The following is a 26,842-nucleotide window of genomic DNA, read 5'->3' on the forward strand; positions in this document are numbered from 1 at the left end:
TCATCCAAGTGTCTCTGTCATGACAATGGGTAGTAGTGGCATGTCTGTTTTCCCATAATTGCTCATTGAGGAAAAACCAGCATCACTAATGTTACAATGCTTATTAGCTGAATCCACTCTAGGTGTCTATGTTTTCTGTAGAAGATGAAAGAGGGAAAAAAATACATCTATCCTCGTCACATGTCTGTTCAAGATGAAGTTTGCAATTAATTAAGCTGAAAAGCTGTAAAAACACTACTCTATTGTTCTTGAAAGTTTTTGAAGGGAAACCTTTGTTTAGAAGTCACAATGATAGTAAATAAAGTGTAATATAGATTAAAAAGTTACGTTTCAGTAGATACTGTCCTAATTTAACTGTTATGTGAGTCCATGAATGATCTTAAAAATATATAATTCTGCTAAACAACCATAAGTATTTAAACATATAATCGTATGATTTAATGAAAAAATTTTACAATGAGAGAGAGAATTGCACTCAATTAATGTTGGTAGAATTATATTTGAACTCTAAACAAAATTTACCTCAACAATAAAGCGTGCCCATATTTTTTTCTCCCTGATTTCCATCTTTCCCTTCAATATATTCAACCCAAAGCCCCCAATGATGTCCACCATCTCAAGGAGGGAACCCTGCTCTTCCCAAAGCATCTACAACCAAGTAATGCCAATGAATATACTGTCATCAAATCAAAAGAATAGCACTCATTTTCTTACCTCTATAAGCATTTGGCCAGGTGGACCCATGTCCTCAACTATAATTGGGCATACCATTGTTTGACCTCCTACTTCAAATGCCCATGTAATACCACCATCACATTTTTTCCTACCTCCCATGCTACTATCTTTTAGAACCTCTTCATTTTTGGGCTCAATTAGCTAAAGATGCAAATAAAACCGATATTTAATTGTTAGCGATGATAATGAAGAACAGAATGCTGAATTTTCTTTTCCTTTTTGCTAGTAGTGGAAAAAGGTTTAATCAACTACCTTAGGCTCATTGGGTTCATATAGCTTATCTGCGTACTTTGTGATGCTTTGTAAGAAGAGCATGTATCTGATGGTTCGGTCTAACAGATGATCAATGCTACACTGTTACATCAGCACAAACATATGTCAACATGTCAATGACTAAATCATAGTCTAGCAGCAAAAATTTCAGCAGTTAAGATTCTAATTAAATTTGTTCCAAATGAAAAATAAAAATAAAATTGCTAGTTAACAGAAGGACTTACAAAGGTACATTTACCTTTCCACCATTCGGGATGATCCCTCTCAATTCTTCAATACGGTCTTGAATTTGCTGACGATCTTTAGGTCTCGGTCGAGTTGTTTCCCCTGGCCTAGCCCTCTTCCTTGTCACCTTATTGTGTTCCACTGACTTTTGAGGCTGCTCATGTGCTGGAACAACCCTCTTCCTATTGGTTGATAATTGATCTTCAAAATTGGAACCATTCAAAAGCTCTTCAATTCCTAATTCCGAGAATAATCTTTTCCTTGAACCACCTATGCAATCAGAGAAAGCAGTGTCAGTGGCAGCAGTACTCATACTGCCCCACCAATCCTCAGCTTGGTCACAGCTCAAATCAATTCCCATGCTGTCCAAGGCACTGTTTCCAGAACTATGCATAAATGTAGATGTTTCTTGACCGTCCAAGTTTGCTGCAGTTATGAGGGAACTATGAGGAGCTTGACATGTGACTGGAACTTCATCATCAAGGGCACCACTACTACTAACCACACCAAAAGATGTAGGATTAAGTTCTAGTGACTTATCCAATGCAGTCACGGTTCCATAAATGCTGTGCTCTGGAGAAGGAGCTAACAATTGGCAGAGATCATCCATGGAGAAGAACTTGAAAAGTTCTTCTAACATATCAACTGGCTGTAAGTCCTTGGATAGTTCATGTACCATACTTAAACTATCTGTTACAATACTAGATTGAGCAGAATGTTGGATACCCGGTGAATTTCCTATTTGGTCTTGAAATGTGCCTAACAGTCCATGCATACTATATAATGAGGTCAATTCTGAATCCTGAACTGCAAGTTTGTCACAAGAAAATGCATTTTCCATTTTGCCGTGCACATCTTCAACATCTTGAGTCCTTATTTCAGATACCAGTTGCTTCCCCAGTGACTCCAATGATGAAACTTCACCACTCCATGTCCCAAAACTGGGATTTTTAGCAATTAAGTTGGTGATAGAAGAATTGGTATTATCCTTATCCGAGGAGAGTATGTGAGCTGCTATGGTAGATGTCTGTTGGTCACCAAGATGAGAGGAATATCCATGGATGGGAATCATCCCTTCTTTGAGATTCTTATCCATGATTGGGGAGGAATCATCAAGACTTGCAGAGGAGTATGTCATTCCCAAAAACATTTTGGAGTTATCACCGTCAACATATTTGAGACTCCAACCATATAATTTTTCTGAACAAATGGAAGCCAACAACCATTTAGATCATAACTTTCAGAGTCCAAAGATAGAACTGTATTTGACAGTACATCAAGAATACCTTCATCATCTTGTATCCCCATCAGCAACCGTTGTGTCTTTTCCACAAATTCCAATCTCTCCAAAATCTGCAACAATGAAATTATCATAATCCATTAGCACTTAGGCATTGGTGGTATAAACCAACATTTTAATGTATCATTCAAAAGATAACTAGTGGCTATGATGGAAACAAAATTGAGAGATAACATGAGTTACTGGTAATTTAGAAGGCATGTCACCATATAAATTAATAATGAAATAGCTAAAGTGAAGTGTGCATGCCAACTAACATCCTAATTTAGGAACAGCTGACTCCGGTAGAATTTCCAAGTTGAAGCTTTCATATGGTCTATGGAAATGCTATTCCAGAGGAATATTTCTTCATGCAAAATCACAATGCATAGAAATGAAACAAATGAAAACATGGCACAGACTGACATCCGATAATAACACAAGTGAATAAAAAAGATAGGGAACAACATCACCATGCTAATGTTGTTTTCAGTGTTTCTGGTTTACCTAATTGTCCTAGATTCTAGAATACTCCTTCTGTTCTTGAAACAAGAGTATAATTTTCTACGTCTTAGTCTTCAAGATGAAATGTTGTTGGAAGACTAACAAGCTTAAAAAGGTAATAAATTGAAAAGATTTTAAAGGATACAATGAATTTTGAGAGTACCAAAAGCCATATGAATAAGTAAATTTGAATACACAAAAGCAGATTTAAGATTCTCAGCCTCTGCTTTAATAATTATTCATTTTCTTTATATAAAACCATCCTGAGAATGCTCCCTGTATTAAATGGCAGATTTACAACACTTTTTAAAGCGAATCCTTATCTGAAAGCATGCTTGTTGCATTAAATGTCAGATATAAATAAACCTCTTTATAGTACTTTCTTATCCATCAATTTAAAGTTTGTGCACATACCCTAATACTTATCTTGATAAAAGATGTCCATTCAAATCCATTTATGCACCATGACATAAACTTTAAGCACTTTTGTGAATTGTGATACTAACCTTCTCTTTGGATCCACATTGTACCACTCTGCATGGTTTAACAGATATCACCGCAACTGTCTGCAAATCAGAATAGTAGCTCAATGTACAATGTTTAGGACTTTGAAGAGGAAAGACAATTAAATAAGTATATTTTACATGGTATTTTATTGAGACACATTACAAACTACCATGGTATCTTTAACCAAGGAAATTATGGGAAGAGAGTCTATGAAAAAGGGGTCCTTTGCACTAGTTAAAGAATAAAATAAAATATTGAAATTCATGTTAAGAGTGCATTAGAAATCATAGGAGAAAAGAAAATGTCAATACCAGCCCTTAGGGCTGATTTTACATTTCTAAAATACACTTTCATATTTTTTATGTAAAAAATAATGTCTTTTCAAATAAAAAGTTACCTTTTTTTAGTTGTATGAAACTAGACCAAGAACTGATGTCAACAAATTTATAAACGCTAGTTAGCATTTGCCTATGAAAAACTCTTAAGGCATGGAGGTTCAATTATCAAAAACAATTCCCTTCTTGGTGCTTATGGTACCTTTATCCCAGAAGAGAACTGTTGATACAAGCAAGAATCATCCTACAGAAAGAAAGGAAATTATCAATTAAAAATAAAAACAAAAACAGATGAGAAGTTGAAATGGTTTCAATTAAACAGTAAAAAATATTACCTCAAAAATGTGCAACCCAGTCACACTCAATTCTTCAGTTGGAGCATCTGAGTGCACCCATCTGTGCTTGCCGGTCAAAGCAGCTTGACCAACAAATCTACACGGTACATAACAACAAAATCAGCCCATTTGTCTTCCATTGGCATATATAATATGCATTTAAGTTTAAAATTTCAAATTTGCACTTTATCTCATCCAAAATAGAAAAAAAAGAAAATATGAGTGTACCCTTCGCCCATCAAGTGAACCTTTGGAAGCGTGTTGACAATCTCTTCTCCCAATTGATCTCCATAATATACATTTTCCACGCTCAACAACCTGCAGGAAATGCGTGATCATTCTCATATCGAAAATCTATATGTAAAAGAAAAAAGACATGGTTAACATAGGGAAAAACAAAAAAGAAAAGGCTTACAAGGAATTTTGTGGATGAATGCGCCAGAATATGACGTAAGACCAGCCATTTTCAGAACAAAGCGTCGTGAGCGTGTTCCATTGAGGCTCAGTCATTGCCATTTGCATTTGCCACTAATCAAATTGCTAACCATGTATCTGTCTGTGAATGTGACTGTTCTTGTTCTTAAAAGAACCTAAATTTGTGCCAACAACCTTGCAGTTCTGAGCACAATCAAACGTTATTGTTGGGTTTGGCTTCTTTAGCTTTTCACTTCATTCATTTGTTTCCTTGTTCCTATGTTTTTTTATTGATCTTTTGAGAAGTGCAATACCCTCACCTTGCTTCTACTTGTTCCCGAGAGCAGATATTCGCAATTTCGCATTCATTTAAAAAGTTAATAGCGAATATTTCTTCTTCGTATCAATACAAAATTATGGTTTAGATAAGACATTATATTAAAATTTATTTTTGATTTAACCTCTACTATTAAATTTAAAATAAATAACGTTAAATAAGTAAAGATTAAATTAAAAATAATTAGACTAAAATGAAATTAAATATCGTGTGAAAATTAATTTACAAATTTTTTATATACAAAAATTAATTTATTAATTTACTTGTAAGTTAGTCTTAATTTTTTTATTATATTTATTTTTAATTTAATTTTTTATTTATTTAATATCATTTACTTTAAATTTAATAACAAATATTAAATTAAAAATAAATATACGTATGAAAATTAATTTATAAATTTTTTATATGTATAGACTAATTTACAAATTTGAGTTACATATAAAGACCATATAATTATTTAAATCTAAAATTATAAATTAGTTAAAGTCAATTAATTAATATTAAATTACAACAAATACGTTCAATTGTAATAATAGTTAGTGTAATAACCAATTAATTCTAAAATAATTATATTATTAAAAATTGTTTACCTTATAATAATAATTTGTTATAATGTATAATAATACTTTTTAAAATCATATATAAAACATTGCCTAATTAATTAATCTACCTTTATTATATATATATATATATATATATATATATATTACCTAAGTTAATTAATTTTAACAATACAAATTTTGAATCAATAATGATAAAATAGAGAAATAACATAAATTAAGTTTAAATTTTCAAAATATTAAGAGATATAATTATATATTTTATTATAAAAGATATTCTACCTTTATGGGAATCTTTGATTTTTACTTCTTCTATGAAAATAAATTTTTAAAGAAAATTAGTTAAAAAATATTTTTAAAAATGTTAATTTTCTAATTTTTAAAAAGAATTTTACATTTTCGACTTAAGATTCCTAAAAGAACTTATAAGAATCTCCCACCAAACGCCCCCTAGTTTTATGTGACCGGTGCAAGATTATTATTCTGCTTTTTAGTTACTAAAAATCTAGAATCGGTTGCAATAATATTAGAGCACAACATATAGATCGAATTGCATATTGGGTATCCAAGGTAAAAGTATAAGAAGCTGAGGGAAGAAGACAATTCATTATTCATCGTATAACAGAAGCAAAGACGTTGATTTTTGTGCAGAGGCCCAAACTATTGCATGAGAAACATATGCATGCATGGGGTCCCATTACATCATAACATATTCTTTTTGGTATGAGAATCTTGACATGCTAGTTGCTACTACCTCATCTTCTATCCCTTTTATTACTTCCTCACTCTTCTACTTCAAAACTATGGTACCACAAAACAAGGAATGCATGACAACATCACACTCTCCAATTAGCCTTTTATGCTCCTCTTCGAGAATCCCATCATTGCTAGGGCAAGAAGCCAATAAAGAAGCAAAGTTGGGTCCATCTCAACTTTCCCTTATCATGCCCCTACTGTTTCCAAGGACCATTTACTTCCTTATTTTATAAGTATAATATCTAGGTGATTGCTATAATACCTATAAATTTAAGAGAATATTTTATATATTTTTAAATCAATGATTATGATTTATTTGTAGACATTTTTTTAAATTAAACTACTAATTCTACTATTATTTTACTATTAGTAGACATAAAATTAATGATGACTATGGTTACGTATAAGAGAAAGTATCAAATAGTTTCAATTATAAAGGGTATATGAAGATTTTACCTAATATCTATAATATATAATATATGAGGAGATTTATGGGGCCATTAATCGACATACGCAAATCGAAGATGCTTGTTAAGCATGATTGAGGTTCATTCAGAGTCATTTTAGAACACATTCATGTTACTTTTGCTTTTTGGCTAGCATCAATCGAAAATCTTATGGTCTCTGGACTTCAACTCTTTGATCATCATCTCCTGTGCTTATAACCAACAAGTTTATTTTCTTTTCTCTGGGGCGTTAGGTGTATGTGTCAGAAAAAGACAAGGAAGATAAAAGTTGATATGTGATTATTACAATACGCAAGTTTTCCCACCTTATTGATTGTTCCTAGTTTAACGAACGAAATCGTTTCTTTCTAATTTCTAAGCAAGCAAAGGCGCATAAATTTGTCTCCTCGAGCCAGCATACACTTCATCGATCATGGCTGCTGAGAGGCAAGTCAATGGCAGCCAAATGTTCTGCTAGACTTTTTCATTTATTAATTAGAAAAATCTTAATCCTACAGCTGATTTTAAGTAATTAAAAATGATAAACTTTTATTTAAAGAATATTTATCACATAAAATATAATAAATATTTTAAATAAAAATTTATTAATAAAAACGGAATTAATTATTATGAACGTCTTACTCTTTCAAAATAAGGACATATGTCAAATGTTATGTCCAATACAAATTCTGATATGGGCCTTGTTGATAATAATAATTTAGGCCTTATACAAGAAGAGCAAAAAGTTCACGATCCCATAGAATCGTCTTAGATGGATCTTTAAGATCACACGGTTTTTTTACTATCACCAAACACATGAGGAGGAATGTATATTGTGGCTTCATTTTACAAGGATGGTGCAACACTTGCCTAGTTCCACTGGATGCAAAGAAATGGCCAAATCCATTCGTGGAACCTCTTCAAGCTTTACAAGCAAATTTTGCCCCGATCAGATTACTTCTATTTCCTCCTATTTAAGCGATTTAAAAGCCCTTGTTAATCGCATTGTGGGATTACTCCCATCATTCCTTTTGAATAGTTTAATTTTTGGACTCAAACTCAATATCAAACATGAAGTGATGGCACAAGAATCCACCACCTTGTCTCAAGTAGTTGGGTTAGCCTGACTTCATGAAGAGAATGTCTGAGACATTCACAGGATGCATAAATGTAGGTCTCCTCCTCTTTGGCCTTTTTTGCTCACCACTCTTTGGTTGCAATTTGATTGAAAGTAGGGTCGCGCTTAACAAGAAGCACGATATTGGTTAATATGTTAGTTTAGAAGTACTTTGTGGTCATGCATGGTGGTATTTATCTCCTAGTGTAACTAATTGAGAGACTTTTAAGGGCTAGAGAACCCTATTTAAGGACAACCAAAGTCTGTAACTTGAGAACCTTTTCTTAGCCGACTTTTGATGACTTTTGGGGAAGTGGAGATCATTGGTAAAGATAAATGATACCTTTCCAAAGTCTAAACAAGTGATCGAAAAAACCTTTTTTGGAACAAAAATTATCTTCATTTATTTTCCTTTGAGATTTCTTTAGTTTGTGTTTTCTTTTTAAATGAACATGGATTATTTTCTTTTCCTATTTCATTATAAGTAGCTAAATTCATAGTTTGGGTTACCGTGAATCCTTTGCACAATTTATATGATCTTTTGGTTTAATAATCCTTGTAGTTTCCTTTTCAATTGGTTTTTTTTTAGTGTGGTTATATTTGTATGTTTGGAATTGATCACTCTTAATATATAATAATTGATTGCATTATAGGCCATCATACCACTTATAGTTAATAGACTTATAAGATAATATGGGATAAAGAATTAAATGGACCAAACTTAATTTTACTTTCAATAGATTGTTAAATTAACAAACTTAGAATTTTGTATGTTTTGGCCCTTTTTTTTCTTACATGACCACTAGAGGTGTAAGTTTATAAAAAATAATATTAATATTGCATGACCATTGAGTATTAATAGTTTTAGTATAAGTGATTGACAATCATAGGAAAACTAGGATTGAAGTTAAAAGTAAATATAAAAAGGTGTAAAGTGAAAATATATGCCAAAGTTTATCTAGAATAGTTTTTGTGTCAAAAGTTACGTTGCATTCTTTTTCTCTTTCAATTAATCTTCTTATTTTAAACCTTTATATAATTCCTCTTATTTTATTGCACATTATTTTAGTTCAAGCAATTAAATTATGATGTTCTCAGTAATTAGAAACAATATATGTGGAATAATATTTTGAGAACTCAATATGAGAATCTTTTTTTTAATATATATATATATATATATATATATATATATATATATATTGACTAGTATACTTGCTAACAAACATTGATGTAAAGCAAAATTTTTTATGCTCATTTTTCAAGAAGAAGAAGACAACCCTCCGTTTGATAGCACATCTCAATTGAATTGTTGTTATTAGATTAGGGTGTTGTGACACCTAAGCCCAACCTTGAAGGGGACCTTAGTCTAGCGAATAGAAGCCCTAGAAATATTGAAGATAATAGGCCAAATGTCTCAGTATCAAGTCCAAGTGCTTGTGGATGGTGAGAGTATTCATAATTTCATCCAACAAAGAGTGGCTTAATTTTTATGAATTAAAGTGACCTAACCCCACTATTGAAAGTTGTGGTGGGTAACAAGGAAAAATTCACATGTAATTGAGTTTGTGTTGGAGTAGATCTTATAATTCAATGTTATGTTTTTCTGGTAAATTTATATACTACGAATATGAGTAGATGGAATGTAGTCGATGGTTGAAGCAATTAAGGCCTGTATTGATTTATTACCAACACTCACCTTGAAATTTATGTGCAACCTGAAGGAAAAATAGAATCTAATTCTTAATATGACAAGTGATAAATAAACACTATAATAAGATTATGTGTTAGAATTACCCGGAATAGTTGAGGCTACCAAGTCCATTTTTGAGTTCGAGAGAAAACCAGAAAATAGAGAGAGAACTCCTCCTATTACCCTTTCAGATGCTCTACATACACTGTCTTAATGGGGTAATAGTTACTCTGAAGTAATTAGGAGCAGAGGCCTCTCTGGTTAATAACAAGATGGGTCGAGCTTACCCACTATGACTCAACCCAATAATAATAATCATAAAACCATATCCACTAATAACTTTAAAGTTATTACAAATAAGCTCAATAACAATAATTATTTATAATATGGACTAAATGACATAACTCAATATTTTGGCATCAAATTAATCTGGAATTAAATTAAAGTTATAACAAAAATTGATTTATGTCAGTCTACACATAAAATATTCAACAGTCTCCTAATTGGACAACATAAATCAAAACCATCATATTATTTCAGATTAATCAACAATATGTGACTACAACAAGATGCCAAAATAAGCCAACACAAACTATACGTATCTTAATAATGTAGAAAATCATACTCAAAGAAGTAGTGCTATCATACATTATAAGATACCTATATCCAATGACTCAACAACAACATGGAATATGGATAAATGGGAAAGCATAACAAAATGACATGCCAAGCTATAAACAATGTGTAATTTTTCCAACAAAATGGCCCAGCATCCGCCCAAGATGCTTTATAAGATTCAATAAATCTTATTACAACAATAAGATTGAGATTGGGTCCAAAATGTCTCCACAATTTGCCATCACAGTATATGCATATACAATAATAATTATAACAATTAAACTAGATAAAACAAATGTATATGGCAAAAGCAACAACAATAACTATTGTTTGAACAACAATGTCTCAAATATTATCAATGTCTTAAAACATTACAAATACGAGGTCATAACAAAATATGAGAATAAACTCCACTAATCCAAAATATCAAAAGGACTTTACTACACCTATATGAGTTATATGATCAACAACAATTTTAACAACTATCCCTTTTGTTAAGGGATCAACCGCTATAAGCTAAGGATATACTCAACACGAGTTTTAAACTTTTGTATTTTCTCTCTCACGATCATAAACTTTGTCTCAAAGTGTTTTGTTCGCTTTGAGCTCATTATTGAGAGAGAAACTAATTACTACAGAGTTATCACAATATATAGTTAGAGGCCTAGAGATACTCTCCACAAAATCAAATTTAGCAATAAAGGTTTTTTTAACCATATTGCCTAACATGTAGTGAGACGTCCCTGTTATTATTAACAGTTTCATCCTAATTATTATATTACTATGTTCAACTTAAAGACTCTAATAAATTTAACTTATTCAATAAACATAAATGAAGGCATATATCCCACACATAATACACATCTACATATATATGGAGTTGTTGTTCAACAGTAGATAATATAATACAGACCTCTTACTTTTCCTAGGTTATTCAAGTATGTTACAAACTAAAGAAAAATGAAGGTCAGACGAAAAGATCCTAGCACTCATAATTTACATATACCCCATTTTTGACTATTTTTGTTTCTTTTCGGGCAGATCTCTCTTTTAGTCATCTAATCCATTTGGAGGAGGATCAGCATGAAGGCCCAGGTAATATGGGGGTTGTTAATAGTAGTAATAGTTAGTATCACAGGATTCTGCATAATTATGGGAGCAATATGGGGGTTGTTAATAGTAGTAATAGTTAGTATCACACAACCTGTAAAGAAAATAGTTTGATTAGCATTATTATGGTTCCACATTCCTGATCCCATACTAAAAGTCATGTTCTGCTCAAGAATAGGAATACTCCTAGCACTCATTCTGCATCCATAACATAGTTAATAGACACAAACAAAGAAAGGGTGAGTAAATCATTCATAAATTATTTCATAAGACAATATTAATTGCTGAATAAAGATAACCACTACATAACTTATAAATAAGCATCTCATAGTATTTTACTTGTATTATTTCTTTCCTCCATAGAGTAATTAATTGTCCATTTAATTTTCTTGGTTAAAGATTGGGATTTTTGTGCTCACAATTCAGATAGTGCCATAGGTACAACATCCCAAATAGGGAACCAAGCAACCATGCTCAAATTCTATTATGGTCACTCATAGCGGCTCATACTCTAACCAATTTTGGTATACTCTAGTGCCTGTTAGGATAGTTTAGCATATTTCCTACTGCCTGCGACACAAATTAGCTAGGTTTGGTCTCTTGATAGGACTTGGGTACCTTACTATCCCCTGTGGTAAAACCAACACTATTTGCCCCTCGCCTGTACTTGGCGTTTTCAACCACTGTCCCTATGAATTGTTTCATAATCACAAAATGAATTCTAGCCATTAATCTGCCCATTGGATTCACACTATCATAATCATTCATCCCTTAAAACAAGAGAATCATTCATTTTATGGACATGGCTATTTTCGGATTTTTTTTTCAGATTTCATGTATCAATTTGTAAAATTCATAACTAATTCAATACAAATCCAAAAATCATGAAATCACCTAGGTTTTATTTCTTTAAGTGTCTACTTTTCAACAAAAATATGCACATAAATAATTTTTACACAGAAAGTAACATTTAACTTAGTTTCTTTCTACTGCTCACATGATGCCACTTTTAGAATCCAGTAAATTGTAAAATTTGTAATAAATTCAATTCTCTTCCAAAACACATGAGACCAGTGAGATTATTCTTAGTAATATGTATATTTCAAAGTAAAAATCCTTTCAAATTCAAACTGTTTACATACATTAATTCGTGCTTTAATTTTATCAGTACATGTCACAGGTTAGCATAATTTTGCAACTGCATATATAAAATATCATAAGTTATTCAATTCACCACCAAAATTCTTGAAATCAGTGGTATTCCTTCACTTTTCTTATATAGTTTCACAGAAAAATACAAGTAGAAATTCATCACTTTCATATCTCATAAATAGTCCTAATTATTCTCTGTTACTCACATTAACTCACTTCTTAGAATCAGTTAAATATAAAAATCATAAATATTTTATTTTAAGTCCAAAATTAACCAAACTAGTGAGGATATTTTCCATATAGTATCTATTTTCATATAAAAATATGAATAAAATAATGCCATATATATCCTTAAAAACAAAATCAAGTTTCTCAGCAATATGCACAAACCATTAGTTTCATATAACAGAAAATTTAGAAAATCATAAGTATTTTGTTTTAACTCCAATTTAAGTAAACTCAGTAAGTATGATTTCCTCATGAAGTATCCATTAGTTTCATATAACAGAAAATTTAGAAAATCATAAGTATTTTGTTTTAACTCCAATTTAAGTAAACTCAGTGAGTATGATTTCCTCATGAAGTATCGTTTTGTACAAAAATATAACTAAAATTACATCATGCATGAATTTTAAGAATAAAGGAACTTAAAGTGAGTTGTTCTCAGGAATCATTTACACACATCATAATATTCAAAAATTCATATCTATTTTTTTTTAAATCCAAATAAAGTGAAACCAGTGAGAATAGTTTCATTAATAAGTTTATTTTTATACAAAAATAGAGATAAAATAACACCACACAGAGATATTAAAACCAAATTGAATCAAGGCATACTACCCCCAGAATACTATTTTCATGTAGCAGAATTTTAGAAAACTCATAACTAATACAATTTAAATCCAAATAAAGTAAAACCAGTAGGAAAAGTTTCAAAATTTAACTATCTACATGAATAAAATACTAACAAAAATTTTTGCAAAGATTTTTTCATATGTTACATTATTTGCAGTTTAGTCCTTTTACATTATATTAATTACAATTAGGTCCTTTTTCCAAAACTTTAAGAAGTCAGGTTGTCCAGCACGTTTTTCCTTTTCCTCTAAGTCATTGTCCAGGTCTTAATATGGTCAAAAACATTCCTTTGGTCCTACTACTCATGTGATTAATTATTTTAAACTTTTTGAAGTCTATTTATGGTCCAATTATAGTATTTTCTCATTTAAAGGTCCAATCCTTCAAATTTAATTCCATATTTTGGTCAAATTCATATGATTCTTATACTTCAAAGGTTCCAAAAACTGTCCAAGAGTTGAGAGCTTATTTCTTAGTAATTTTTCTATTTTTAAATCATTTTCCTTTTGCCCTTTCATTCAAAATCTTTAAAAATACACTTAAAATATTATTTCAAGTCAAGATAAATCCAAAATATCAAGAATATTATAATAATACCAGCCAATATCTTAGGAAAATTTTTGTGATTTTCAAAAATTTAAAAAAAAATAAAAATCAGCACAAAAGCAGTTATAACTATCTCAGAACTGTAAATCTTCTTAAAAATTTATGAAAATTCATTTTTATGTTCTACCAAAGCCTAATCACAAAATTTTTACTAATTTTAGAGTATTTATGCCATATAAAACTCAAACAAAAACTTAGAACTCAGATCATGTATCAAAAGAATATTTACAAAAATAGTAGACAATTTTTGACAGAAAACTCCTAATTATAAACGGAAAACTTTAACAAAACCCTCAATCAATTTCAAGGCATGGATTCACATATAATCAGCCTAATATCATAACAATAATACATAACAAGCAAAGTCATCAATAAAATTTTCTCAAAATACCCACTTACAGTTGGTTAAGATTGTTCTGCAAAATTTTCTATTTTCGCTGTTTTTAACGTTTTTCTTGGATTTTCTTGTGCAAGTAAATTTTGTTTTCATATATCAATTATACCCACAAAATTTTCATTCAATATAAAGGGTTAAAGGTCCCCTTGACTTAAAACTAATTAGCAAAAGTATTCCCCTAATTTATGAACTATACTCCCCTCCCTTGATTTAGTCTTTGCCTTTTTGGGTGTGGTTGCAAGGATGTGTTGATTTCCTCTTTCTCTTTTTTTTTCTTGGTCTAGTTTGAGCCTCTTTACTGCCTTCCAAGTCAGCTTTGAGTTTGTCCAAAAAGGTCCTTAAATGTTGAAGTTTTTTTGCTAAATTTGGTGGTGGGGTTATTTGGTATTTTTGGAGTTTTTCCTATTTTGTTGGCTTGGAGAGTGACATGGCTGAGTGGTGGGGTTAATTTTTGGCATGTGTTGGATGTGATCAGGTGTGTAGAAGAGTTTGGTTTGCCTAAATTTAGGAATTTATACTGAGTAACCAAATTCTCATTTAGAATTTTTGAGATTCATTGTTCTTTAGTGGTAATTTTGTCTCAGCAAGTTTTTATCTTGGTTGAGTGCTGTAAAAATTATACACAGTTGCCATATGCATCTTAATTTTTTATTTTATTCTGCTACACAATTTTTCAGCACACCATGGGTTTCCTTTTTAATGCAATTTATTTTTACCATGAGTGATCACAATTTTGCAGCACTTGAATGCACAATGTTTTTAATTTCTGGGTCTTGTAAGTGCAAGTACATGTGTTGTTGCTGCATAAATTTGTTATAAAATGCAATTTGTACATGCTTTTATGGTCCTTTGTTAATTCTTATATACATTTGCTGCACTTCTCTTTTTGAACAATCAGACTTGGATTTTTCATTGCTATAAATTCTATTTTGTGCAGCATGCATTCTTAACTATTGCTTCATTTTTGTAGCTGCAAAATTCTGTTTTGCTCAGTAATTCTTTCTTCATTATGCAGCCTGCAATTTGCACAGCAAAATTCTATGCAGTTTATATATATGTGTGTGTGTGTGTGTTTGTTGTCATTTATATTCTGAACAGTCCAAGTATTTTTAACAAAGAAAGCAAGAGGCAAGCCCCACACCTCAGCTTAATTCATATACACAGGGGAGTCTCTTTTTACTCTCCCTAATTTTGTTCTGTTCTCTGAAATGTGATCCTAACTAACTGTATAAATCTTGCATCTCTGTTGTGCACCACATTGTTTGTGAATTTACACAATTTTTGAACATTGCTGACCACCATGATTGTTTTAAATTCCAAAAAATTGCCATGGTAAGCATTGAACTTAATTTTTCTTGATGAGAGTAAGCCTGCTAGATTTTAAAATTCTTTGCATGATTTGTCACTTTTCTTTGTCCTCTACCCATGCATTTATGTTCTAAAATGATTGAGTCCATTTTTGTTTTTAGCTACCTTCAACTAAAATGCCAACCTTTCATTCAACCCTTGCTAGCCCTTTTGAGCTTGGCCAAAATTTTCTCTCACCTCTACACTACCACCAAACATGCCCAAACACTTATCCCTCCTTATAACTTAGAAAGCATGAGCACTAATTTGGATAACTTAGCAAATTCTAAGTTTGGAGTTTCTATTAGAAATTACTTGAGGACAAGCAATCCTTTTAAGTTTGGGGTTGGGAAATTGTATATGGGTGTATGATTATATATGTTGAGAGAGCCATTTTGGTCAATTGCTGCAGTTAGTAAGTATTCAAATTGAGTACCATTCAATTTACTTCAAAAAAAAAGGAAAGAAAATAAAAGAAAATAAAAAAATAGAAAACAAAAACAGAATGAAAAGAGAAATTCAAAACAGAGATTTAATTGTGTCAATTTTTCTGGGAACTAGCTATTCATGTTGAAAAAAGAAAAAAATTTGCTTGAGGACAAGCAAACATTTAAGTTTGGGATTGTGATGAGTCATTGACTCAGAGAAAAATTTAAGGTTTTTAGCATGTTTCATTGAATTAAAATTATTAGTTAATGCAATTAATTAGAAAATTCAATGGAATATGGTGATTGCTAAAAATTTATTGAATAGTCATATTCTGATATTTGGCATTTCATTTTTGAAGGAATTAAAAGGAATTTGGAATTGTGATTTAAAGAGTAAAAGATGCAATAGCTGCAGGACATACTTTGTGGGGACATCAACTTTCGTTTGTGGGGACACGATGCTGACAGAATCTATGAAAGTAGAATTTTCTGAAAAAGACAGCGTCTTGGAACTTTTTGTTTTTAGTCTTTTTGTGTTTTCCAAGACAGAATTTTTAGGTTTTCGAACATTCCTCTTCAGGAAATGTTGGCTAGGTCATTCCTTTCCTTTCATTACTAGGATTTAGATGAAAGATATGGACATCCTTTTTTCATTCTTCTTTACTTTGTAATGAAACAATAGCTTTTTCATTTTCGTTTGCTGTAAGTTTATCTGCTGAACATGATTCTTATCTTTTCAATATATTTTAGTTTGTTTCTTTTCGTTTCTATTATGTCTTGTTAAATCTCTTGGAGTTGAGTAAAGATGAACTTATACTTTTACCCATTGCAATGAACTAAGCATTGTATGTGACTCAAGATAGAAGCTTTAGTCTAACTTTTTAATTATGTACTTAATGCTTCGCTGTTCTATGTGAATAGGGTTGATGAAAAAGAGTTCATTGCTGGAAAGTTGTGGACTTTCTTGGACTGGGGTTAAAATGCTTATTATGAATTGTCTAGGAATAAAAATTTATGATAATGTGGTCATATGGATTTTATCCTTAATGTTGAACATTTTTTGTTTACCTAAGGGATTAGGAGATTAAAAGTCATTTTAGAACCAATTACCAAGGAATTGGAGTTGGATAATTTAGATAACATGACCATTAGATTGACTATATTTTGAGTTACAAGTATATTTTAAGCAAGGGGCAAGATATAAGGGATTCTAATCTCAACCCATTTATTAATCTTTGCAAAAACTCATTTTCTCTACTTGAGTTATTTACATTCTGCAGTCCTGTTAATTATTTTCTGTATTAAGTTTTACTTTTGTCTATTTATTAATTGTAATTCCAGCACCTTTACTTTCAATTTTACAATTATGCTTTGTTTAATTTCGTATTACTATATATACCCTGTTTTTGGTGACCCAACTAGTAATATTCTTGTGGTTTGATACTTAACACTTATTCCTGTGCACGATAATCTTTGTAACTTCAACGATTTGGTGCGCTTGCCAAAAAGTTTTATCAATGAGACACTTTTATATGGTAAGTATCACCACATGTTGCTCATTGCAACAATTCAAGATAGAAATAATTATGTTCTTCCAATAGCTTTTACAATTGTTGAAGGAGAAACTCTGTCAGCATGAGAATGTTTTTTGGGAATAATTTGTTTGCATGTTACTGATAAATTGAGAATTTTTTTATATCAAATCAGCATCAAAGTATAAAAGAGGCAATGGCAAATCCACACATTGGATGATAACCTCTAAATGTGTATCATGTATATTGCATTTGTCATATTGCTAGCAACTTCAATCACCAATTTAAAAATATAGCATTGAAGAAAGACCTAATAAAATCAAGTATATCTTGTATTTATGTATCATGTATATTATTAGGCATAATTGATTGTTAAGCCATGGATTACTAATGTTTTATTTACATTCATTTGTAGGTTATATATACACCACCAAAGGTAATATCAGCAAAAATTGACAATATTCTGCAATGAATTTGAAGACATAAAAAGGTGGATTGATTGCATATCTAAGGAGAAATGGGCATTGTCTTATGATGAGGAAGGACAACGTTATGCACACGTAGCCACGAATCTTTCAAAAGTAATTAATAAAGTTTTGAAAAGTGCTAGAAACCTACTCATAACTGCACTTGTAAAAGTCATTATGATGTTTGATTGAATATTTTGTAAAGCATAGAGAAGAGGCTAACTCTGACCTTAACAACAAAAGCATATTTTGTTGTAAATTAATTATGCAAATTCAAAAAAAAATCATTGCAAAGTTTCGTCACACATTGCTCGTTAGTGTGACATACAAAAAATAAGTTGAGGTTATAAAAATATTTACTCCAATAACATAAAGGGGTAGTCACTGTCGCAATAGAGGTTGTAAAAGTACAACAAAAATGTTTTAAGAAAAACATCTTTTTTGAATAAAAATGTATTCTAAAAATATTAGAGGAATCGCCACCAAAATTTATTAACGAAAAACTTTGGAAAAACTTTTAGAATGTTATGTTCTTTGAAATAAAAAAATGAATTTGAGATCATTTATGTGTAAGAAAAGTATTAACGTCCTATAATGTCTGTTCAAATAATAATTATCTTAATTTAATTGTACAAATTTATTTTAATTTTAAAATATCTATTTAACCTCTAATAATAACTGTTGCTATTTTATTTTTAAAAAAAAAATTATTTATTAAAATATTAATTGATATATTATAAAAAAAAATTAAAATTTATTTTGACTTGACGAATTTACCACTCCTACATATCCTAGATACAATGAAAAACTCAAGTCACGTAATTCTATTGTAAAAATTCTAAAATTGATTGATAAAGATTAAATTTAGTAAAAGAAAATTTATTTTGATATTACAATTATTTTTATAAGATTAATATTTAGGATATCAGATAACACAGTTATACATGTATCATATGATAAGAAATATAGAAGGTGAAGAAAAATCATACAACTATATTGCAAATTGTTAAAAATAATTTAATAATTAAACAAATATTTTAATTTGTGAATTAAAAAAATTTAAATTTATACTTAAATTTAAAGATTCGTATTGAAAGTGAATTTAAGATAGCGTAAATTATACATAAATTCTTTATAATTTAAGATAATATAAATTATTCATTGATATTGTAAAAAAAAGTAATAATAATTATACATAAATTCATTAATTTTTTATTTAGTATTTTTTTGTTATATCAGCAATAGTATTATTTTTATTTAAATAATAATAATTTTTTATTATTACTTTAATAAGTTATCATTTCAATATGGTCAATATTATCTACGTATTGACACATGTCATAAAAAAATATTAGATAAAATAAAATAATATTAATTTTTATTTTATTTTAATAAATTATCATTGGAAAATGGTTGATACTGCTATCTTTCCATTTTTTCCGATACCTTCTGTAATTTGAAAAGTCGGAATATAAATTCATATGGATATGTGGGATTAACGAGAGGGAATAATGGGAACGAAATAGAAAACCAATTGCAGGCTCATAAATGTTTTTGGATATATTGAGCTATCATTCATGTACTCGATGCTGTTATTCATGTACTTTTTTTACCATAAACCCTATGCTATCATTCCCATTAATCTCTCTCATCAATTGCACATATCCATTTACTCTGATCTCCAATGAAACTGTATTATGACACTTCAAGTTACAGAGGGTATCGAAAAAATTGGGGTGATAGCAGTATCGACTATTTTTAATCGATAAATTATTAAAATAATAAAAAAAAATTAAGATCATTTTATTTTATTTGATACACACTTTTTTATGACAAGTGTTAATTTGTAGGTAAATAATAATTTATTAAAATAATAATAAAAAATTATTATCATTTATATTGGGACAATATTACTGCTAATGTGGCAAAAAATAAATATCAGACTGAGAATTAGTTTTAAAAAAATTCTATTTTAAAAAATAGTTTTTGAAAAAGTATTTTTTATAAAAAAGTCAAAAAATGCAATATAGCATTAGTACTTCTATTCCACATGTATTGCTGTGAATATTTTTCTTTGTCAATATGCTGACCTAATTTATTCAATGCAACACTTTTTAAATGTATATTCGTTAGAGTGATATTCTCTCTAAAATGAAAGCAATATCTTTATAAATAATAAATAAATATTAGTGTTTCATTATAAAAGAGCAAGAGGTAAAAGACGATTAAAGTCAACTCATATTAAAAATGAAATGAATTGAGTTGAATCACAAATCAAATAAAGTTGTAGAAATTATAACTAAGTTGGTCATAACTAACGCCATTGTCTTTAATAAATTAAGTTAGTCAAACGTAATGCAAGTATTTTTATCCACATAATAGTTATTAATAAAATATGACTAAAATTTAAGTTATGAATTTTTTTTATGCAAGTATTAACCATTATATTAATGAGTATAAAGACAAACGATACCCTACTAGATTATAACATAAAAATACAAGTCATAACACATCAGACTAAATTAACGAAATGTATAATTAAAAATACATAAATCCTTAAAAAGTAAAATAAAGAACTACATATAATATATTTATTACTATTTCTCGTATGGTCTTAATGATAGTGATATGATAGAGTCTAGAGGAAGAGAAAAAATGAAATTAAATGTAATAGTTTTAGAAAATAAAGAAAGAGACAATTTTTTTTTATAAAAAAGATGAAAAGACTTCACAATTATGATATTTTACAAATTATATTGAAAAGATAGATTAGTGTGTATAGTAAAAAAATAGTGTTAAAAATAACTTCCTTAAAAAAAATTAGGTTTTGATTTTTTTTATCACTTTGAAGAATTTGATATATTACTCAACATTTTTTTTTTGTCTACGATTGAACGTGAATAATTATGATATCAAAGTCTTTTAAATTTTCTTTGCAAATAATTATTGTAAATAGTTTTTATATAAATAAATTTGTTTGTACATTAATTCTTATTCATTTACGTAAGAAAATTAATTTCTTTATCTTTTAAAATGAAATTTAAAATATAAAAAAAATAATAAAATAAATTTCATATCAACAAAATCGCTCAAAGGATTTAAATTACATCACTTATGATTAATTTTGTAGTTTTTAATAAATAATTAACGCTTGAGTATGTATTATAAAGTGTACAGTTAGCCTTCTTGTACAACAAAATGATCGAAAGAATTTAAATCACATCATTTATGATTGATCTTTCAAGAACATAGAATTAACATAAACACCCACTTAAGACCTAATTTAAAATGAAAACAGAACAAAGAACAAAAAGAAGCCTAATAGCACAACACAGGCATTTAATGACTAATTGAGGTGTTTGGATCCCAAATATCACTAAGTATTGTCTTTTTGTGCCTATGATGGGCAGACACATCAGGTTAGTAATAAATCCCAATATCATCAATCTACAAAAGACGCGCTAGATAAGCACTGTTCTTGAACCTCACAGGGTAGAACTCAAGGTGCTGCACTGTTGGTTCTTAATCAGGTTTCGTATCACGAAAATGCAATTTTGGAAAATGGCTAGCTAGTACATTCCTCAAGAGGGAGTTGATGGTGCAGTCTTAGTAGATTTAATGCATTGTGTGCATGTAAAGTTCCTTGATTTGTTCTAGCCATGAATGGATGCATAAATTAATTAATTAGTTTAATCTCTCAAAAATATAGAACAAATGTTTTGATCACTTTACATTATTTTAAATACATTTTTAATTCATTTTAATGGATATATTTTTTGTTTATGGAAAATATTTAGTAAACATGTATTTGCACAAATAAAAGAGAAAGAAATTAATGATTTGATTATATGAAATAGAAATAGAGGTGAGTAACGTCAAACCATTTTTGATACTGTTTAAATATTTGTTAATCAATTTTGGTTGTTTTGTTGAACAATTTTAAATTATAGACCTCAAAATATTGAAGGGAAAAGGAATAAAGATATATGCACAAAAAAAACACATAATAAGGGTTTGATTGTTTAAACTTTTGCAAAAAGTAATTATGAGGTAGTGTTGAAAAGTAATTATCTATTGAAAAAACAAAAACATTCATTATATTTTTAATTATATTCTCAATATACTAAACATTTTAATTTTTTCATAAATTTTAGCATTTTTAGTTTGTTTAAAATTAATTTTAATGTTTAAAGTTAAAATTCATTTTAAAGATTGATATTAATTTTTTTCGTTAAACTCAACAACAAAATACATATAGTCAGTTACACATCCACTGTGTGTAGATCATTGCCCTAAAGTACCACATCTCTGCATCTAAACTAAATCTACATACTTTGCTTTAAACCATTAGATTTCACAGTATAAAAGGTGCAAAAATAAATCGTTAATAGGCAATGAAAAAGGTCAAGATAGGCAAACAATTATTGCTACTTCCCTCATCAATCAACTTCCTATGCAAGTTCTCAACTTTTCTTTCCAATTGTTCATCTTTTTTTCCAGCTGGTCACACCATTTTTAAGCTTCTTAATTTCTTCTGTAGCTCCATGCACGTAGATTTCTTTCATTTCCTCTTCCTCCATTTTCAGTTGTTCAATCTCTTCTTCAAAGGCTTTAAACTCCTGCACCCTTTTGACTAGGTCTAGTTCTTCATCCTTAACCAATTTGAAGTAATTATAAGTTTCCATGGTCTTGTCATAACAAACAGTCAAATAATCATGAAACATACAAGGATTAATTGTCCATACACAAAATACTCATATTCATACTTACCTTCCAATTTTGTGGATCCCTCCAAAACTTTTCTTCAGGATGCATTATAGAAAGTCAGTAAAAGTAATTTATATATATGCTTGTAGCAAATGCCATGAGAGATGAAAGACGAAGATGAAGAACAAGATAAAGAAGCAATCACCTTCTTCTCGATAGACAAGCTTTTCTTTCATAGAATTGTGTTGTTTGACATATTATTAGCTTCAATGGTGGGTGTGATCACCTTCTTACGCAAAGTAGTTAGCTGTGCACAAGTGAGGTAATAGAAGGATCAAGAACAAATGGAAATGGATAGCCAAACGTTACCATATGTTTGTATGTTGAAGAAAGGAGACATTATATGTTGGGCAAGGAAATGGAAAATTGCCTAAGAAGTACGCATTTTCAATTCTTGTTATAACGAAGAAAGTATGCTTAGAAAAACGAGCATGTCACACATTTTTTCTGATAAAAAAATATATTTATATTTTATTCAACATGTAATTAGGTGCTATATAAGAATCCGGATCGTCTGCAGTTCTGGCAGGAACTGCAGACTACAGTTTTGTATTCGCTTAAGCGAAATTTTTTAGCTTTAAGTAAATTTTGATAAAAAATGATTTTAACTTAAGTTAAAACAAATTCGCTTAAGTCAATTTTGCAGAAAAATTGGCTTAAATAAATTTAGAAAGAGTAGCAAAAAAATGCTTAAGCAATGTTTACCAACTATTTTCCAAATATATAATATATAATTATAATTTATTTTTTTTCCAAGTTAATGAATCAACGTAAAATATTTTAGAAAAAGTAAAAGGGAAATTGTATTATTGCTACCTTTTTATATATTTTGTATATAATATATAATTAAAAAACACAAAGTAAAGAGGGAAAAAAGTATATAGTAAAATTAAAAAATATATAGATTTATGTTGTGTAAATGAAATACAAATTTAAGCAATATACTATGTGTGGCTGCCGCGTCCTATTTTTCAGAAAGGGTACTTATCTGGCATTGTAGCTAGAACCAATCACATTGGATTAAACCAACTTCTATTTGCTGTAAAAAGCCATTGTTTGACGTATATAAATACTGACTAACTTTTGCCCCAAATCGCAAGTTGCAATCTCCGGCGAACTTCGACGGAGAATTGGCTCTCCAAAGAACGTTGACGGGATTGCCACCGCCTAAGGAGATTACTTCCCTTGTTCAGGGCTCCTTCTTTTCCGTAGTAAGTGCACCAACCAATCATTAAGCATTTATCAAGTTAATTATATTAATGCTTATTCATATATATATATATATATATATATATAATTCTTTTTCTTTAATCTCTTCCTAGCAATCATTGATGTGATATTATTGTTGATTGTTCTTCGCTCAAAATTAGGGTTTAACATTGATTTTTATAATGTATATTTCGCAACAGGTGAGAAAGTGGTCAATTACGGGGGGAGAATATGTCAGGGGAAGGAGATGCACAAAAGGGAAGGAGAATCGCCATAATGGGAGTCTCAGCCCTATTATTGGTGGCTATGGTGGTTGCCGCCGTGACAGTCCGTCAAAAAGATGGCTCTGACAACGAAACAGAGGACAACAAGAACAGACACGTGGCTTCCACCGTGAAAGCTGTTCAAACCTTTTGCCATCCCACCGACTACAAAAAAGAATGCGAGGAAAGCCTCGTAACAGTGGCTGGCAACACCACAGACCCAAAAGAACTCATCAAAATCGCCTTCAACGTCACCATTGCCAAAATTGAGAACAAAATCAAGGACACGGATCTCATGCACGAGGTCGAGAAGGAGCCAAGGGCCAAGATGGCACTTGAGACGTGCAAGCAACTCATGAACCTCTCAATTGAGGAACTGAGAAGGTCGCTCGACGGAATCGGCGAGTTCGATCTGAGAAATTTGGAGGAGATCCTCATGAACTTGAAGGTGTGGCTCAGTGGCGCAGTGACGTACCAAGACACTTGCTTGGACGGCTTCGAGAACAGCACCAGCGAAGCCAGTAAAAGGATGGAAGAGCTTTTAACGCAGAGCATGCACATGAGCAGTAACATCCTTGCCATCGTCACGGAACTAGCCGACAGTGTCGCCGATTGGAATGTCACCCAGTTACTTGGGCGTCGCCTCCTTCTAGAACATTCCGATGATCGCCGGAGGATCCTGGATGCATTTAAACTCAAGCCTAATGTGACTGTGGCCATGGATGGGAGCGGTGATTGCAGGAGCGTGAATGAGGCATTGAAGAAGGTGCCTGAGGAGAACGAAAGGCCATTTGTGATCTACATCAAGGAAGGGATTTACCCAGAGTATGTTGAAGTCACCGAGCAAATGACACACGTGTTTTTTGTGGGTGATGGTGGCAAAAGGACGCGAATCACTGGCCACAAAAACTTCATAGATGGGATTAACACCTACAAAACCGCCACTGTTGGTATGTCTTCTGTTCTATTTTCATATCATCAAATCTATAATTTCTGTCTCTGTTATTTGTGGAAATACATGTTTACTGAATATTTCTCATAAACAAAGGATATATTCATTAAAATAATGTAAATTAATCAAAACATTCATTTTATATGCATGCGTACATGGCTACAGCAATTCAAGGAAATTACTTCGTAGCTATCAACATGGGGTTCGAGAACTCGGCTGGGCCGGAAAAGCACCAAGCAGTGGCATTGAGGGTTCAAGGAGATAAGTCCATCTTCTACAACTGCTCAATGGATGGGTACCAAGACACGCTTTACGTACACACAATGCGTCAATTCTACCGAGACTGCACCATTTCGGGCACCATCGACTTCGTCTTTGGGAACGCTTTAGCCGTTTTCCAAAACTGCACTTTCGTGGTGCGAAAGCCGATGAAGAACCAACAATGCATCGTGACAGCACAGGGAAGAAAAGAAAGGCAACAACCTTCAGCAATAGTCATCCAAGGTGGGTCCATTGTGTCTGACCCTGAGTTCTACCCAGTGAGGTTCGAGAACAAGGCTTATCTAGCACGTCCTTGGAAGAATTACTCAAGGACGGTGGTTATGGACACTTACATTGACGATTTGATTCACCCTGATGGGTATTTGCCATGGCAAGGACCAGAAGGCCCCACCGGAATGGACACATGCTTTTATGTGGAGTACCACAACACAGGGCCTGGATCAGACAAATTGAAGCGTGTGAATTGGGCTGGAATTTGGAACCTCAATTCCAAAGCTGCACGTTTGTTTGCTCCTTCCAAGTTCTTTCATGGCAGTGATTGGATTGAGGATATTGGAATTCCTTACTACCCTGGTGTGCCCGACCATCACAGGCACAAAAAGACGATACTCCCTTGGTGATTCTGGGGAACCAAACACCCATAATTAGTCACTGATTGATGATGCTTATGCTATTCTTTCCATTCTTTTTCCTGTTTTTATTCTATTGATTATGTTTCAACGAGTGTTTATATTAATTAACTTTATTATTATTATGTTTGTTTATGTTTTTAATTTTATTCTTTAAAGGGAAGAAATTAATTTCCTTATGTAGATGGCACTCCATATAAATAAGAACTAATGAACAAACAAATTAATTTGTACATACACTATTTATAATAATTATTTGCGAAAAAATTAAAAAAATCTTCACAAGATATGATCGATATTTTAGGTATTCACATTTTGATTGCTTCATTATATTAATAGTAATATTAATTTTGTTTTGGTATATTTGGGAATTGATTTTACATTACCCTTGTAGTTGGTTTATTTTTTTCTATTTGTTTAGTTTCTTGATGTTATTAAAAAAAAAATATATTAATTTAACTTACAATTCACTTAACAAAATAGACAAACAACTGTAAATCTTTAAATTCATCGTTAAAACAATATTAAAATCTAATTTTTTAAGGATGATAGTTTTAACACTACTGTCTTTTTTTCTTTAATGTAATTTTAAAATTATCCTAATTGTTAAGCCTTTTTGTCTTTTTTAATCCAAAAGTTGTTTCTTTTTTTATTTGTGAAAACCATTACATTTAATTTCTTTTCTTCTCTTTCTGCTGGTTGAACAATAACCTAG

The 26,842-nt window shown here is 30.7% G+C and overlaps 2 protein-coding genes across 2 annotated transcripts; one reads left to right on the forward strand and one right to left on the reverse strand.

Moving 5' to 3' along the window:
- Positions 1-4,709, reverse strand: LOC113857884 (transcription factor bHLH157-like). The gene is made up of 11 exons (XM_027490154.1): positions 4,609-4,709; positions 4,422-4,511; positions 4,194-4,290; positions 4,061-4,102; positions 3,523-3,582; positions 2,520-2,586; positions 1,247-2,433; positions 988-1,089; positions 715-876; positions 523-648; positions 1-126 (listed from the first exon to the last, which is right to left on the reverse strand). Exons 1-11 carry the CDS (start codon positions 4,707-4,709, stop codon positions 1-3), a joined length of 2,160 nt encoding a protein of 719 aa, XP_027345955.1.
- Positions 4,710-24,232: 19,523 nt separating this feature from the next.
- On the forward strand, positions 24,233-26,118 carry LOC113858263 (pectinesterase-like). Its single transcript, XM_027490814.1, has 2 exons — positions 24,233-25,214; positions 25,382-26,118. The coding sequence occupies exons 1-2, from the start codon at positions 24,233-24,235 to the stop codon at positions 26,116-26,118; spliced, it is 1,719 nt and encodes a 572-aa protein (XP_027346615.1).
- The last annotated feature ends 724 nt before the right edge of the window (positions 26,119-26,842 follow it).

This window comes from Abrus precatorius, unplaced genomic scaffold (genome assembly GCF_003935025.1).
Source record: "Abrus precatorius isolate BTA unplaced genomic scaffold, Abrus_2018 Scaffold1, whole genome shotgun sequence".
NCBI lineage: Eukaryota > Viridiplantae > Streptophyta > Magnoliopsida > Fabales > Fabaceae > Abrus > Abrus precatorius.